Source organism: Desmodus rotundus, chromosome 7 (genome assembly GCF_022682495.2).
Source record: "Desmodus rotundus isolate HL8 chromosome 7, HLdesRot8A.1, whole genome shotgun sequence".
NCBI classification, from domain to species: domain Eukaryota; kingdom Metazoa; phylum Chordata; class Mammalia; order Chiroptera; family Phyllostomidae; genus Desmodus; species Desmodus rotundus.
The window spans coordinates 34,060,174-34,072,760 of NC_071393.1; the positions used below are offsets into that span (position 1 = coordinate 34,060,174).

The 12,587-nt window shown below is 41.9% G+C and overlaps 1 protein-coding gene across 4 annotated transcripts in view; it reads right to left on the reverse strand.

The window, feature by feature from the left end:
* Nucleotides 1–12,587, reverse strand: part of PEAK1 (pseudopodium enriched atypical kinase 1) — a 196,962-nt gene that overhangs the window by 83,105 nt on the left and 101,270 nt on the right. For all 4 annotated transcript variants that reach the window (XR_008427431.2, XM_053929167.2, XM_024557495.4 and 1 more), the window contains one exon: nucleotides 307–3,555. Coding sequence is in view for 3 of the 4 variants with exons in the window: in XM_053929167.2 (XP_053785142.1) it covers nucleotides 307–3,437 (3,131 nt within the window). In the remaining variant the exon portion in view is untranslated. The remainder of the gene's footprint in view (nucleotides 1–306; nucleotides 3,556–12,587) is intronic.

Sequence of the window (12,587 nt, forward strand, 5' to 3'; positions counted from 1 at the left end):
CGACAAATACCACATGATTTCACTCATATGTGGAATCTAATGAACAAACTGAACTAACAAGGAAAATGGGGACAGACTCATAGATGGAGAACGAATAGCAGCTGCAGGGGGGGGGGCGGTGGGGTGGCTGGGTTAGCAGGTAGAGGGATTAAGCAAAAAGGGACAAGGACTCATGGATACGGACAACAGTGTGGTGATTGCTGGGGAGAGGGGGTTATAAGAATACTAAATGGTAATGAAAAAAAAATACAATAAAGATTAAATTTTTTAAAAAGTTCCCACATTCTGCCAGTCTATTTCACATACCTGAGAACTTTTTTAGGAATCTGCGATGGAGAAGAACGACTCATTTTCTTTTCCTGGGAATCCTGCAGAAACCCATCCCGCGTTCCGCCTTTCTCCACAACTGCGGACTGGTCTGCTCTGGGCTTATTCTGATCCACGCTGAGCTGACCTTCGGCAGGGTCACACCTGTACATGAAGACGATGGCTGGTTTCTCACTGGACTCTCCTTTTGCCTCTGCGAACCACTGATGGCGCTGAACCGGAGGAGGGGGCAGCATGTGGATGACTGTGCCATCCAGGCCCACCAGTTTCCCTTTCTCTCGCTCCTTCTCCTTGTCATCCTCCTCGTCTGTTTTCCGACGGCGGAAGAAGCTTTTAAATGATATCCAGCGTTTAGGTTTTGCATCAGCTGCCCGCCTGCTACCTTCAGAGTGCAAAACTGATTCAGCTTCTGTTGACCTGGTAGGGCTGGTTGACTTGGTCCAGTTGGTGAAATGCTTATGCAGAAGGTTACTCGCATGGTAAGGGGAAGAAGTAGAGCGTGGTGGGGGAAAAGGAGGTGGTGGCTCACTTTGGGGATTAGTCACTAATTTGGAGGAGGAAGAGGGGACTGGCTTTGCCAGTGGATCTTTCTGTACTTCAGTGGTAAGATTTTCTGTGTTCTGAGGTGCTTCGCGTTCACCACTGGGCTGAGATGTAAAGAGAGATTTGGGCCGGACGGGTGTACTCTTAGGGGCATCGACATCTGGAGGAACTGCATAAAGCTTTTCCACACTGCAAGCTTTCTGGCTCGACGGGGGCATTTCTGGAGAAGACTGTGGAGGTTGAATAGAAGCCACAATCTGAGAGAGCACTGTACTTGCTTTCTCCCTGTTGTTGCTGCCACTGCCTACCATCGGAGACCCCTGAGTGCCTTCTGTTCTAGCAATAGGTTCTTGAGTGGTTCTCTGGAGCTTTGTTGGGGAGCTGTGGCTGGAACTGTAGCTTCTCTGTGGTGAAGACTGACCTCTGTTGAGACAGCTGTTAAACTCCTGGACCTTCTGAGCCACTGAGCCCCTTTTACGCTCTGTACTATTGGAAAACCCTTTAGCTTGGGGACAATCAGTGGGGTTGCTGGTGGTGTCCTCAGACACTTTGCCTGTAGTTTCTATTTCTTCGTAAGTATGGCTTATCATACTTGTGGTTTTTTCCTTCACTGGAAGTTCTCCATTTGTTCCGAGGAAACTTTTATAAATGGCTAGATTGTCATATGCATTTGGATTGATTACGATGGGAACTTTGATAGCATTTTTGGAACTGCGAGCATAAGTTGGTTCGTCATGAATGATAATTGGGAAAGGTGGCATACCAGCATTGTTGTAACTATTAAATTTTATTTCGGACAAATTAGGTGACTTCACAGGGATGGTTTTGGAGGAAACATTTATAGCTATGGGTGAAGTAGGAGCTGATTTGTGACAGTTTTTCCTTGGAGGGACATTTGGTCCAGTTCCAGCACTAATTAATTCCACCTTAGGTATCTTTTGTCTTGGACTGGTACTGGAAGTCCACACTTCTTGGTATTGAATTGCACTGGATTTTTGGAAATGGGCACTTATTTGACCTGATGTTGACACAGGTGGTGTCACTGGAGAGTTTGGAGCAGAAGATGAGCTTTTCGTCTTGGGGTTGTTACCAGGGCCCTCAAGGTGCTCACTGGCCATGGCTGCCGACACATCCACAACAGTATACGGCTTGCACAACGGCTGCTCGAGACTCACAACGCGGTAGGGCTTTGCTTGCTCTTGTGCAGGAATGAGGTTTATGATTACTGCTGGCCCTGCGACATCTGCAGAGGCTTTACTTCCTTGCTTCTCACTTTGTACCGCAATCTTGCCATCCTTCTCTTCCAATCTGAGAGCAAGGACTGCTTTGTGAGTCTCTGGAATTTTTACTGAGCTTTTGGATGCTTGTGATGAATCCTTCCCCTCACTGCTGCCAGAGAGGCTTTCATGATTGGGCTCACGCTCCTTCATATCCTTAGAACCTCCTGGGCTACCAGGAGACAGTCCCCCACTACACGTCTTCTGGGACAAACTGCTGGCTGTTTCAGAATGTGATTCTTCTGTTAGAGAAGAATCTGGTGAGGTGGAGTCAGATGACACCATACTCTGAGAGCATCCTGGTCCACAGACCACAGAATTCTCTTCGTAACCATTCAGGATCTCATCGTAACTGTCATCATAGTCCACAGCGCAGATCCTCTGTAGAGACTTATTTCGCAGAGGAACAGTATTCCACTTTTTGTCCACGTGGAACTGAACAGGAGACAAAGTATTTGCCCGAAAGTTAGCGAAGCGAGGTTGTCCCCTCATGCGAATCTCCATAGCCAACAGCTCTTCATCACTTTCATCCCAGCTCTCACGCTCCTCCTCCATGTTCCTGAAAAGTGCATCTTCCTCACTCTCCTCTCCACTGGAAAACTCTGGGTAACAGAACCGGCCCCCTTCATTACTGATCACTTCTGTGCTCCCACTCAGAATAACGTGCTTGCCCTGAGTATCCTTCATCCCACCAATCATGCAACTTGGTGGGAGCTTTCTTTCCAATGACCGTTTATAGCAATCATTTATTCTTCCTAAGAATATTTCTCTGGAGTTGGTTTCACTTCCTCTTATCTGAGAGGCAGTATCCAAGCCTGCTATCTCCTTCAACACTTCGGTTAGTCCATTATTGTTATTTGACATCTTCTTTGCATTATCATTACTGCCACAAGGTTTAGAAACATGGCTAATTCCTTCAGTATCATTTTCATTATTATTATTGAGTGGTTTCTTAGTCAGAGCTGCCCTGTTTGGGCTCCTCCCTGTGACGACAGGTCTGCTCTCACAGTGCCCTTGGACGCCAAGCTCACTGCATGCAGTTTGCCCATCAGCCACCATCATGGTGGGCTTCACAGCTATCGTGGGTTTTTTAGCCACAGGCGGCCGGAAATTTCCGGTGTTCCTGACACGGTGATTGTTACTATGATTGGCATTAGTTTTCACATTGCCGTGGGTAATGGGTGTCTTCTCCGGCTCGGGAGGGAGCTGGTGCAGGCTTTTAGGTTTAAAACAGTTCTTGCATTCACCAGGCTTCCAGACGTGTTCAGTAAAGGTATTACAAGCAGACATTTTAGAAAACAGAGCTTCACAGACAATGCTTTCCTTTCAGTGCATGGCAAGACTTTCATCTGCTAGTTTTCACCTCCCCTATGTGTCGTCGCAGCAGCTCTTGTTAAGTATCATCGATCTGGGGGAAAGGGAAAAAAGAAGAAAATCTGAATGGAAAAGGCACTACGAAGCTTTTCATGATGAATGACATAAAAAAAAAATTGGCTCTGTTCCTTAAAAGACTGAGAGAAAAACTAACTGTAACGTTATTTTACACACTTTTGTTGAACCACATCTAATCTTTTGTTTGATGTCTCTATGGGAACGATACTGTGACCTTCCTAACCTGGGAATGCCTTTGAAACTGCTACCACCAACCTGCCTGAGACTTCTTGGTCTATTGTGGGTCCCTCTTCCTCTACCTACGCTTTACATTTTGGATATCTCACAGACTCCTCAAACTCATCGCATTCAAAACTAACCTTCTGGCTACCCCTTTTCTCAACTCCAAAAACCTATTCCAGCCAGCCTTTCTCTACCCCCTGGGGCACCTTCTTCCTCTTTTATCCTAACTCCATTAATGTCGTCCACCTAGACAGCTAGCCTTCAGCCTTCAGACCATTCTTTTTTAAAAACTTGTTTCTTTATTTTTATTGATCTTCAGACCATTCTTGACACCTCTCCCCTCAATTCTAACACCACGTCCCACTAACTTCCTAAATTAGTCTTGCCAATTTTATCTATTATATTTCACTAGAACTCATTCTTGCCATTACCAAACACTGTAATTAATTTGCCTAGATTCCTGCAACAGGCTGTCAACTGATCTTCCTGTCCGTAGCCTCACCCCATTCCAATCCAACCCCTCCACCCTCGTTATTCAAAGTGTTACCCTCAGTCAAGTAGTATCAACCTCAACGGGGAGCTTGTTAGAAAGGTAGTATCTTACACTTACTGGATCAGAACCTGTGTTTCAGTAAGCTTCTCTGGTGATTCCACTGTCCTATACCACCACCAGATTCAGCTAATATGCTCATGTCTAGCTTAACTTTTGTGTGGCTCAATCTTACCTACTGCACTGGCTATCAAATGTGACTTTGCAAACTAGAGGTTGCTAGCCAAATAAGAATCATCTGGGAAACCATCCCAGATATACCTAGTCCATCTCTCAGAAATGAGTCTGGGGATCTGATTTTTAAAATAAGTTCTCCAGGTAATTCTCTGTGCATTGAGGCATTGGAATCTCTAGTTATATGATGGAATACAAGTCCCTTAAGTTTTCATGATATGGTCTTTGTCTTCCTTCTAGCCTTATGTTTTGAAAATTAAGTAGTCTTATCATTCATACCCTAAATCCCACTGGGCTACTTATTTTTCCTTGGTACTATCAAAGCTACTTAGACATGCCTCCATTTATAAGCACTTTCATTTTTAACTTTTTCCTCACTTAAAGAAGTTTTTGACCTTCTTTAAGTCCTACACTATATCTTATTCATCTCTGTATACTAGCATAAGGTGCTGAATAAACATTGGTTAATTAAAGCGCTGGGTTTAAAGGTAATTAAAAAAAAAAGAATCTCATGGCTCTCTTCTCTTGTCTTAGGCACACAGCTGCAGGCCTTCCCACAGGACATCACTAGTCCTACACTTCTACTTTGGATATTGTAACACCGTTGGCAGTAGGTATGTACATGTAAGAACTATTTTAATAATTGAAAAGTTTAACTTCATTTCTGTACAGCAGTAACAGAATCCTTGGCTTTGGCCAGAAAATTAGCCTTTTTTGTCAAGTTTCAGCACATGTATAAGGAAGGAAAAAGTATTTTCTTTAGCAAAAATATACAAAACTAAGTCCCTTATAAACAACACTCATAAAAAAACTCTGCCTCGATGGAAGAAATCCAGACTTAAAGATCAAAGAATTCCATACAGAGAGGCCAACAGCTCAGTCCAAATCTAAGTTCATTATTAGCTGAAGATCATTAACCTGCTTTTCTCAATAAGGCTAAAATTTATTTTTCAAGTGTTTGTTTAAAAGCATTTATTTACTCTTTCAATACTCTGAAAGCTATACCCTAAGTTGATAAACGATGCCCCGCCAGGCTAAGACGAGAACATTTTCAGTAAGGAGAAGAGTGGCATAAAGTCCGACTGCAAGAGGAAAGCGGGGGCCGATCACACAGGGCTTTGCAGGCTTTTAAAGATCAGAGTTTATCCTGAGGAGTAGGAAGCCACTGGAGGTGAAACAACATGATATAATTTGCATTTTTAAAAAGATGGCTCTAACTAAAAAACATAAAAAACTTAGGTATAAGTCTAACAAAATGTGTAAGTTCTAAAATCTATATGCAGAAAGGTACAAAACACTGAGAAAAAATATCCAATACCATATTTTTCAGACTGTAAGACGCACCGGACCCTAAGATGAACCTAGGTTTTAGAGGAGGCAAATAGGAAAAAAAAATTTTGAAGCAGAAAATGTGGTAAAATATTTAATAACATCCTTTAAAGCAGAAATCCTTTTCTGCTTTGACATCTTTCCACAATTACAGTAGATTCAGCAGGAGACTACAGTAGGCTATCAAATCTTTCTACAGCAAAATACGGTAATGACAGAACTATCAGCACTGTGTCCTTCATAGTTATGGGGGCACTGTAGCTGAGAACATCAGTGGATGACGCACTGTTATGGGGGGATATGCCGCTGACGCTGTTATGGGGGGGATCTGCTGCTGACACTGTTATGGGAGGATCTGCTTCTGGAGGGCCACAGGTTGTGCAGCACTCTTGTATGGGGACAGCAGTTTTGCACAACCTGTGTGTCTCTGCAGCTGTTGCCAAATCATAGCTCCCATCATCTCAACCTGTCCAAGCATAAAGGGAGTTGTAGTTTTGCAACAGCTGCAGGGCCACATTCACAGGTGACCCTGCAGTGGAATTTGCCTATGTTAATGCTAATGGGGGACACACCAGTCACGTGATGGAGGCACGTATGGGCACCGCAGGCTTTCCTTTCCTAACATCCTGCACCGCCTGTACCCTCCTCCCTAGCTCTATAGTATGTGACAGCATCACCCCACTCCTGCCGCCAGCTTCCTGCGGTGGTGACCCTGCTCCTGCCTCCTGTGGCCCTGCTCCACCGCCACCCCCTTCCCCTCCCAGAGAGCCAGGTAAGCTACATTTGGACTATAAGACGCACCCCCCATTTCCACCCAAATTTGGGGGGCGGGTGCTTCTTATAGTCCAAAAAATGCAGGACCTAAATAAATGAAGAGATATACCACATTCTCTTGATACTGTTAAGATGTCAATTGTACCCAAAGTACTCTGTAGATTTAACATAAATGCAACCAAAATCCAAGGTGGATTTTTTTTTTTGTAGAAATCACAAGCTGATTCAAAAATTTATATGGAAAAGCAAAGGAACTAAAATAGCCAAAACAATGTTGAGGAGAAAAAAGTTGGAAGACTTGGATTACCTGATTTCTTAGCATACTTAGCATACTTAGCATCTGAATACTTAGCATAAAGCTACAGTAACCCCATGTGGTGTTGGGACAAGGATAAGAACACAGAATGGGGACATGGGATTAAGTAAATTACAGCCAACAGGACACATCTAGCCTATAGCCTGTTTTTCTATGTCCCTCAGCTAAGGATGCTTCTAAAATTTTTATATGGTTGAAAAAAACAATAGAATGTTTTTTGACAAGTGAAAATTATATGAAATTCAAATTTCAGTACCCATCAATAAAGCTATATTGGAAGACAGCCGGGCTCATTTCTTTACATATTGTCTGTGGCAACGTCTGTGCTACAATGAAGAGCTGAGCAGCTGTGAACAGCTGTAGGTGGCTCTCTCACCACGTTGCGGTGCTTTCTAGTGTTCTAAAAACGGCAAAATTCCCACTGCTACATGTATTACCAGTGTGGAAACACAGTTTTCAAAGATAAAAGTAGTAAAGTTTCATTATATATGCATTAATAGATGAACATTTGTATTTAATTTCGAGCCCTTAATAAGCAAAATGTTATCCCTCCACCCCTCAATTCCATTCTTCTTATTAGCAGATCTGTGTCACAAAAATTATACTCAATTATTGTATTTTAAATTGTCAAAAATTCACGGAAATTTTTTTCTCTTGTTACAGAAGTACCTACACAATATCTTGGATTTTGCCTTTTGACCTACAAAACCTAAAATATTTACTAACCAGTTCTTTACAGAAAATGTTGGCTTACCTCTGGCATAGATCAAAACAGAGAGAACGGACTAGAGTCCAAAAATAGACCCATGCAAATATAGGCAATTGATTTTGACAAAGATGAAAAGAATATTCTTTTCAACAAATGTGCTAGAATAACTGGGTATCCACAGGCAATAAAAGAAACCTTAATCTCTACCTCAGGCCCCATAAACAAAAAATTAACTCACAATGGATCACAGATCTAAGTATAAAATTTAAAAGAAAACATAAGAGAAAATCTTTGCGACCATCAGGCACAGTTCTTAGATACAACACCAAAAATACTGATCCATAAAAGAGAAAAAAATAGATAATTAGAACTTCCGTCAAAATAAAATGTTTGCTCTGATAAACAAATGAGAAGACAAGCCACAGATAAGAGTATTTTTGCAAAGTATATATCTGGCTTTGTATACAGAATATATAAAGGACTTTGAACATTCAACAAAAATAAAATAACACTAATTAAAAATACACAAAAGACTTAAGCATATACTTCATCAAAAGTATATATGGATTTCATATAAACATGTGAAAGATGCTAAATATCATTAGTCATACAGGAATGGTAGCTCACTGTAGTTTCAATGAGCTACCATTATACATGTATCAGAATGGTTAAAATAAAATTAAAACAAAAACTGGTGCTAGGGAGAACGTGGAGCAATTGAAACTCATATTGCTAGTGGGAATGCAAATGGCTCAGCCACTTTGAAAAAATTTGGAATAATGACATGTTCCCAGTCCTCTATGACACCAAAGCACCCAGTGTATTATGAAGAATTTCATAATTCAAAAATTTAATCTGTAAAATATCTACAATCATACAAATATGAATCCTTTACAAAAGTAAAGAGATAGCACCTATGAACAGATACTTAAAGGCTGATACTTAAAGTTATTTTAGAAGTCTGTGTTTTTAGAACATACATATGAAGAATCCTAAGGAATATTATTCCAAATCTTTTATTACAACTAGAATCTTGATCATAATTAGGTACTTTTCATATCAGGAAGAAAAAAATAAAATACAAAAAGAAACAGTTTGGCAGTTTCCTATAAAGTTTAACATAACATACACGGTCCACGGAGCCCAGCACTGCTGCCCCGAGGTGTCCACCCTGAGACAAAAGAAAAGGGATGTTTCCACGGAAGCCTGTGCATAAAGGCTCACAGGCAAACACTGGGCACGGTCCAAATACCGTGCAATAGTGGGGACATGACTGCATGCGTCGGTCAAAACTCAGAACTGTACACGAAATAAAAGATTTTTTCTGTACATAAATCAAACCTCAAAAAATCTGACTCAAAAGATAACAGACAGCTCTGGCTGCTGTGTGAAAAGTAAGTGGGAAAGAACGGGGTGGCGGGGAGGGCAGGAGACTTTAAAGAGCTATTGTGGTCAAACTAAGATATGACAAGAATCTGGAGTAGGATGTGGCACCAGACAGAGAAGGAGAGAAAGGTAGATGCAGGAATAAGTGAATTCCAGAGCAACATTTTAGGTTTATGAATTTGAATGATTTGTGGGGCCACTTGCTGAGATAAATAATGTTGGAAGAGGTACAACTTTTGGAGGGAAGATTATGAGTCCATATTTTTGTCAGCCTGCATGTGTGTAATAGAGCAAGGAATTAATTGAATTGAGAATTCTGGAGCACAGAAAAGAATTCTGCTGTTCGTATCTGGAAATTATTAGCATAGAAATATCTAGGCCAAAAAGGAAATAGAATGAGCTGGGGCAGTGGCCTTGGTGGGTGAACCAGGGAGAAGAGGATAATCTCCATAGAAGACTCAAAAGTTACAGCAGCCCGATGAGATTTCACTAAGGGGCTGAAGACGCCATTCCAATGCTGCTGAGCGGCACCAGAGCGCGAGAACTGAGTGTGCCCGCAGCACTTTGATGTGAGCTCGCCCGGATCTCAGCAGCGGTGGGGACAGAAAGCAGAGTGGGGTGAGCTGAAGAGTGAGGAGATGCAAGAGTACCTGTAGATACCTTTAGAAGTTTAGGGTGAAAATGGAAGAAAGAGCTGGGAGTATGGAGAGGTGTCTAATTCCTTACTTGAAGATGGCAGAAATAATATGATGTTGAATGCCAGTATTACCTGGAGGAGAGGCTGAAAAGACAGGAAAAGAGGCAGATAATCACAACACACAGAATGCTAAACTGAGCAGGCCCTTACGTCAATCTCTGTTTCACGGATGAGGGAAAACAGGCTCAGAAAGACCACGTGGCAAATGAAAGACTATAGCTATGTACAATATATTTTGTTTTAAACATTTTTCTTTTTTATATGTGATTTTTTTCTTTTGTTATATATGCTCACCATGAAAAATAAGAACAGTATAACGAAAGTACATATCATGTGTACTTTCAGAAGTAACTTCTATTGATATTTGAGGCAGTTCCTGTCAGTCTCCAAACATTTTTTTAGTGTTTGCCATGATGAAGTAACCTCTTGAGCTAAAGTCGACCCTCCAAAACATTTTTTAGAAAAATACTGCAAAATTGCCTGTCTACTCAGCACTATGTGGCACTGAAAACAAAAGAATGAGGAATCCTGGCCTGTATCTTGTGAACCTAGTTAAAGCCACTGGTCTTTATAAAGTAGTAGAAAAATAGTAAAAATAGTTCCCTGCTTTGAGTGCAAGTAAATTAATTCAGCCAAGAAAGAGCTGCTGAGTTGATTAGCAGCTACAACATCCCTATCCACAGGATGGCCAAGTGAGAGTCACCAAGAACACAGCTTACTGTCAGTGGTAAGCACAACAGAAACCCATCAGTGAAACTGAAACCTTGGATTCGACACTTTTTTACCAGTTCAGTGTACATCTGTATTCATGCTCCTACAAAACCAAGGGATGAACCAAGCAAACACTGTTAGCAAGCACCAGATGGAGCTGCTTTCTAAGCCACTGAAGTCTTATCCAGGATGGTTTCATTTTTCAACACTAATTGTGTTTGGAGACGAAGACGTGCACTTTAAAAGTGTCAAAACAATTTTAACTTATAATAGATCTTACAAAGAGAAGCTGTACCGGATGTAGTTCTGTCCCAAGAGCCATGCTTGGCCTTTACTGCCTTTGTAAAATGACTTCAATGGCAATAACTAGCAGCTTTGCCTGCTTAACACTGACACCCCCAAAACAGGAAACTCTAGTCATCAAAATTATGCTTGAGAAAATCAAATGTCTCCCAGGGCACTTATGCAAAGGAAATATGACCGTCTACCCTGGCGTGTTTTATTTATTTGCCAAAAGAGGTCTGATATGAAGCGCCCAGATGGAAAGTTTGAAAAGCAAAGCTCAAAGTCAATCCCAGGATAAAATGGCTGATGGGAGAGCTTAACGGCTGAAGCTGCCCCTAAAGCTAGACAGGATTCCATGACCCAAAATCCAATTTCATACTTGACAGTGTCAAGACCAAAGCCCTTCATGCTGTAGATGAACCTATTCAAGAGTAGCCTATTTCACTTCAAGTCATGACAGCTTTTCAAGACCTATCACTGGGTTTTACTTGCTCTACTGCTATACAATGATAATAATTAATTTGCTTCTAGCTCAACAGTTTAAAGCAGATTTGGTACAAACAACTAAACCCACACGGGATTTCAATCTTGGAATAAACAGGCTGGCAGGAAGAGCTGGAGTTCCCTAAGCTGAATTCAGTTTCTGAGTCAGTGAAGAGAGGGAGAGTGTGCGGGGGCGGGTGGGATATTAAACACCATGTACAGAGCACTTCCTAAAGGTGCCCGAGAAGCACCTGTCAATACTGAAGGAGGATGGGGAATGGACCCCAAAGCTCCTCCCCCAACCCCGCGACTCCTGGAGGCCACCGTTTCTCTTCCTGAATCTGTCGCACTGCCAGGGAGTCTGAGTCCTCACGGCTGTACATGGCTTTTAAGGACACTCCAGTGAGGCGTTATCACTTACATGCCATCCTACACAGCCCACCTCCAGGACACTAGGCTAAAACTCCCACGCCGAGGTTCTCATTAGACTTTTGTAATGTTACGCGTGGGTCACATATAAAAAAGGAAAGGAAAATGTGCCCAGTATCCTCCTGTCACCGTTCCCCACTTTCCTTCTTCCACGGTGAAAAATGCTGACCCAACACCTCAACCAACTGCCAAAATCTTCCACATATGACTAAACCGGTGGAGAGAGGAAGTGAAAGCAAAGCTGCAGGAAAAGGTTTTACAGGAGATAAAACACAGTGCTGATTTGGTGCATAGATGACAATTCCATGAGTAAAAAGAAACTGTAATTTGAGGTCTGAGACCCCCACCCCGAAATCACAGTTCTTTGCTAACACGAGAGTAGGCAAGAATTTAAGAAATACGGTTCTCCTGACTATAGAAGAAATCGAAGTAAAACTTACTTAATTCTGGAAACTGAAACTTTGGTGAAAAGCAGAGCCCGTTCGTGTGCAATTGTTCTCACTACAGGTTTTTCCTGACAGCTTCCTTTTTGTCCCCTAACAGTCACCCCCGGACAAGCAACAACAGCAAAGCAGTACTGCTTTGACCCCAACACAGTTTTTAAGTTCAAACTTTTTGATTAGCCAGCTAAATAACAATAATTATAAACCTGGCAATAACTAGTTATGGGATTTTACATTCTAAAATGTTCACTGAACCCACCTCAGACCCCTACTTAAGAAGGGACATATCAGACAGGAGGTTAAAATGTTACTAACAGCCAAGGACTTCATAGTTTTTTAACAATTTATTCTGTTCACAGACTTTCTTCTCCCTGGAATGTACAAGTATTTCCTCTAATACTGTCCACTTGGCAAAACTCTATCCTCTGAGAACCATTTCAAACCGTATCTGTGATGAAACTTGACTCGACTCCCTAAATATCTTCATTATTTCCACCTTTACCCCCTTCACCCCTCCCCTCTGGCCACTGCCACACTTTT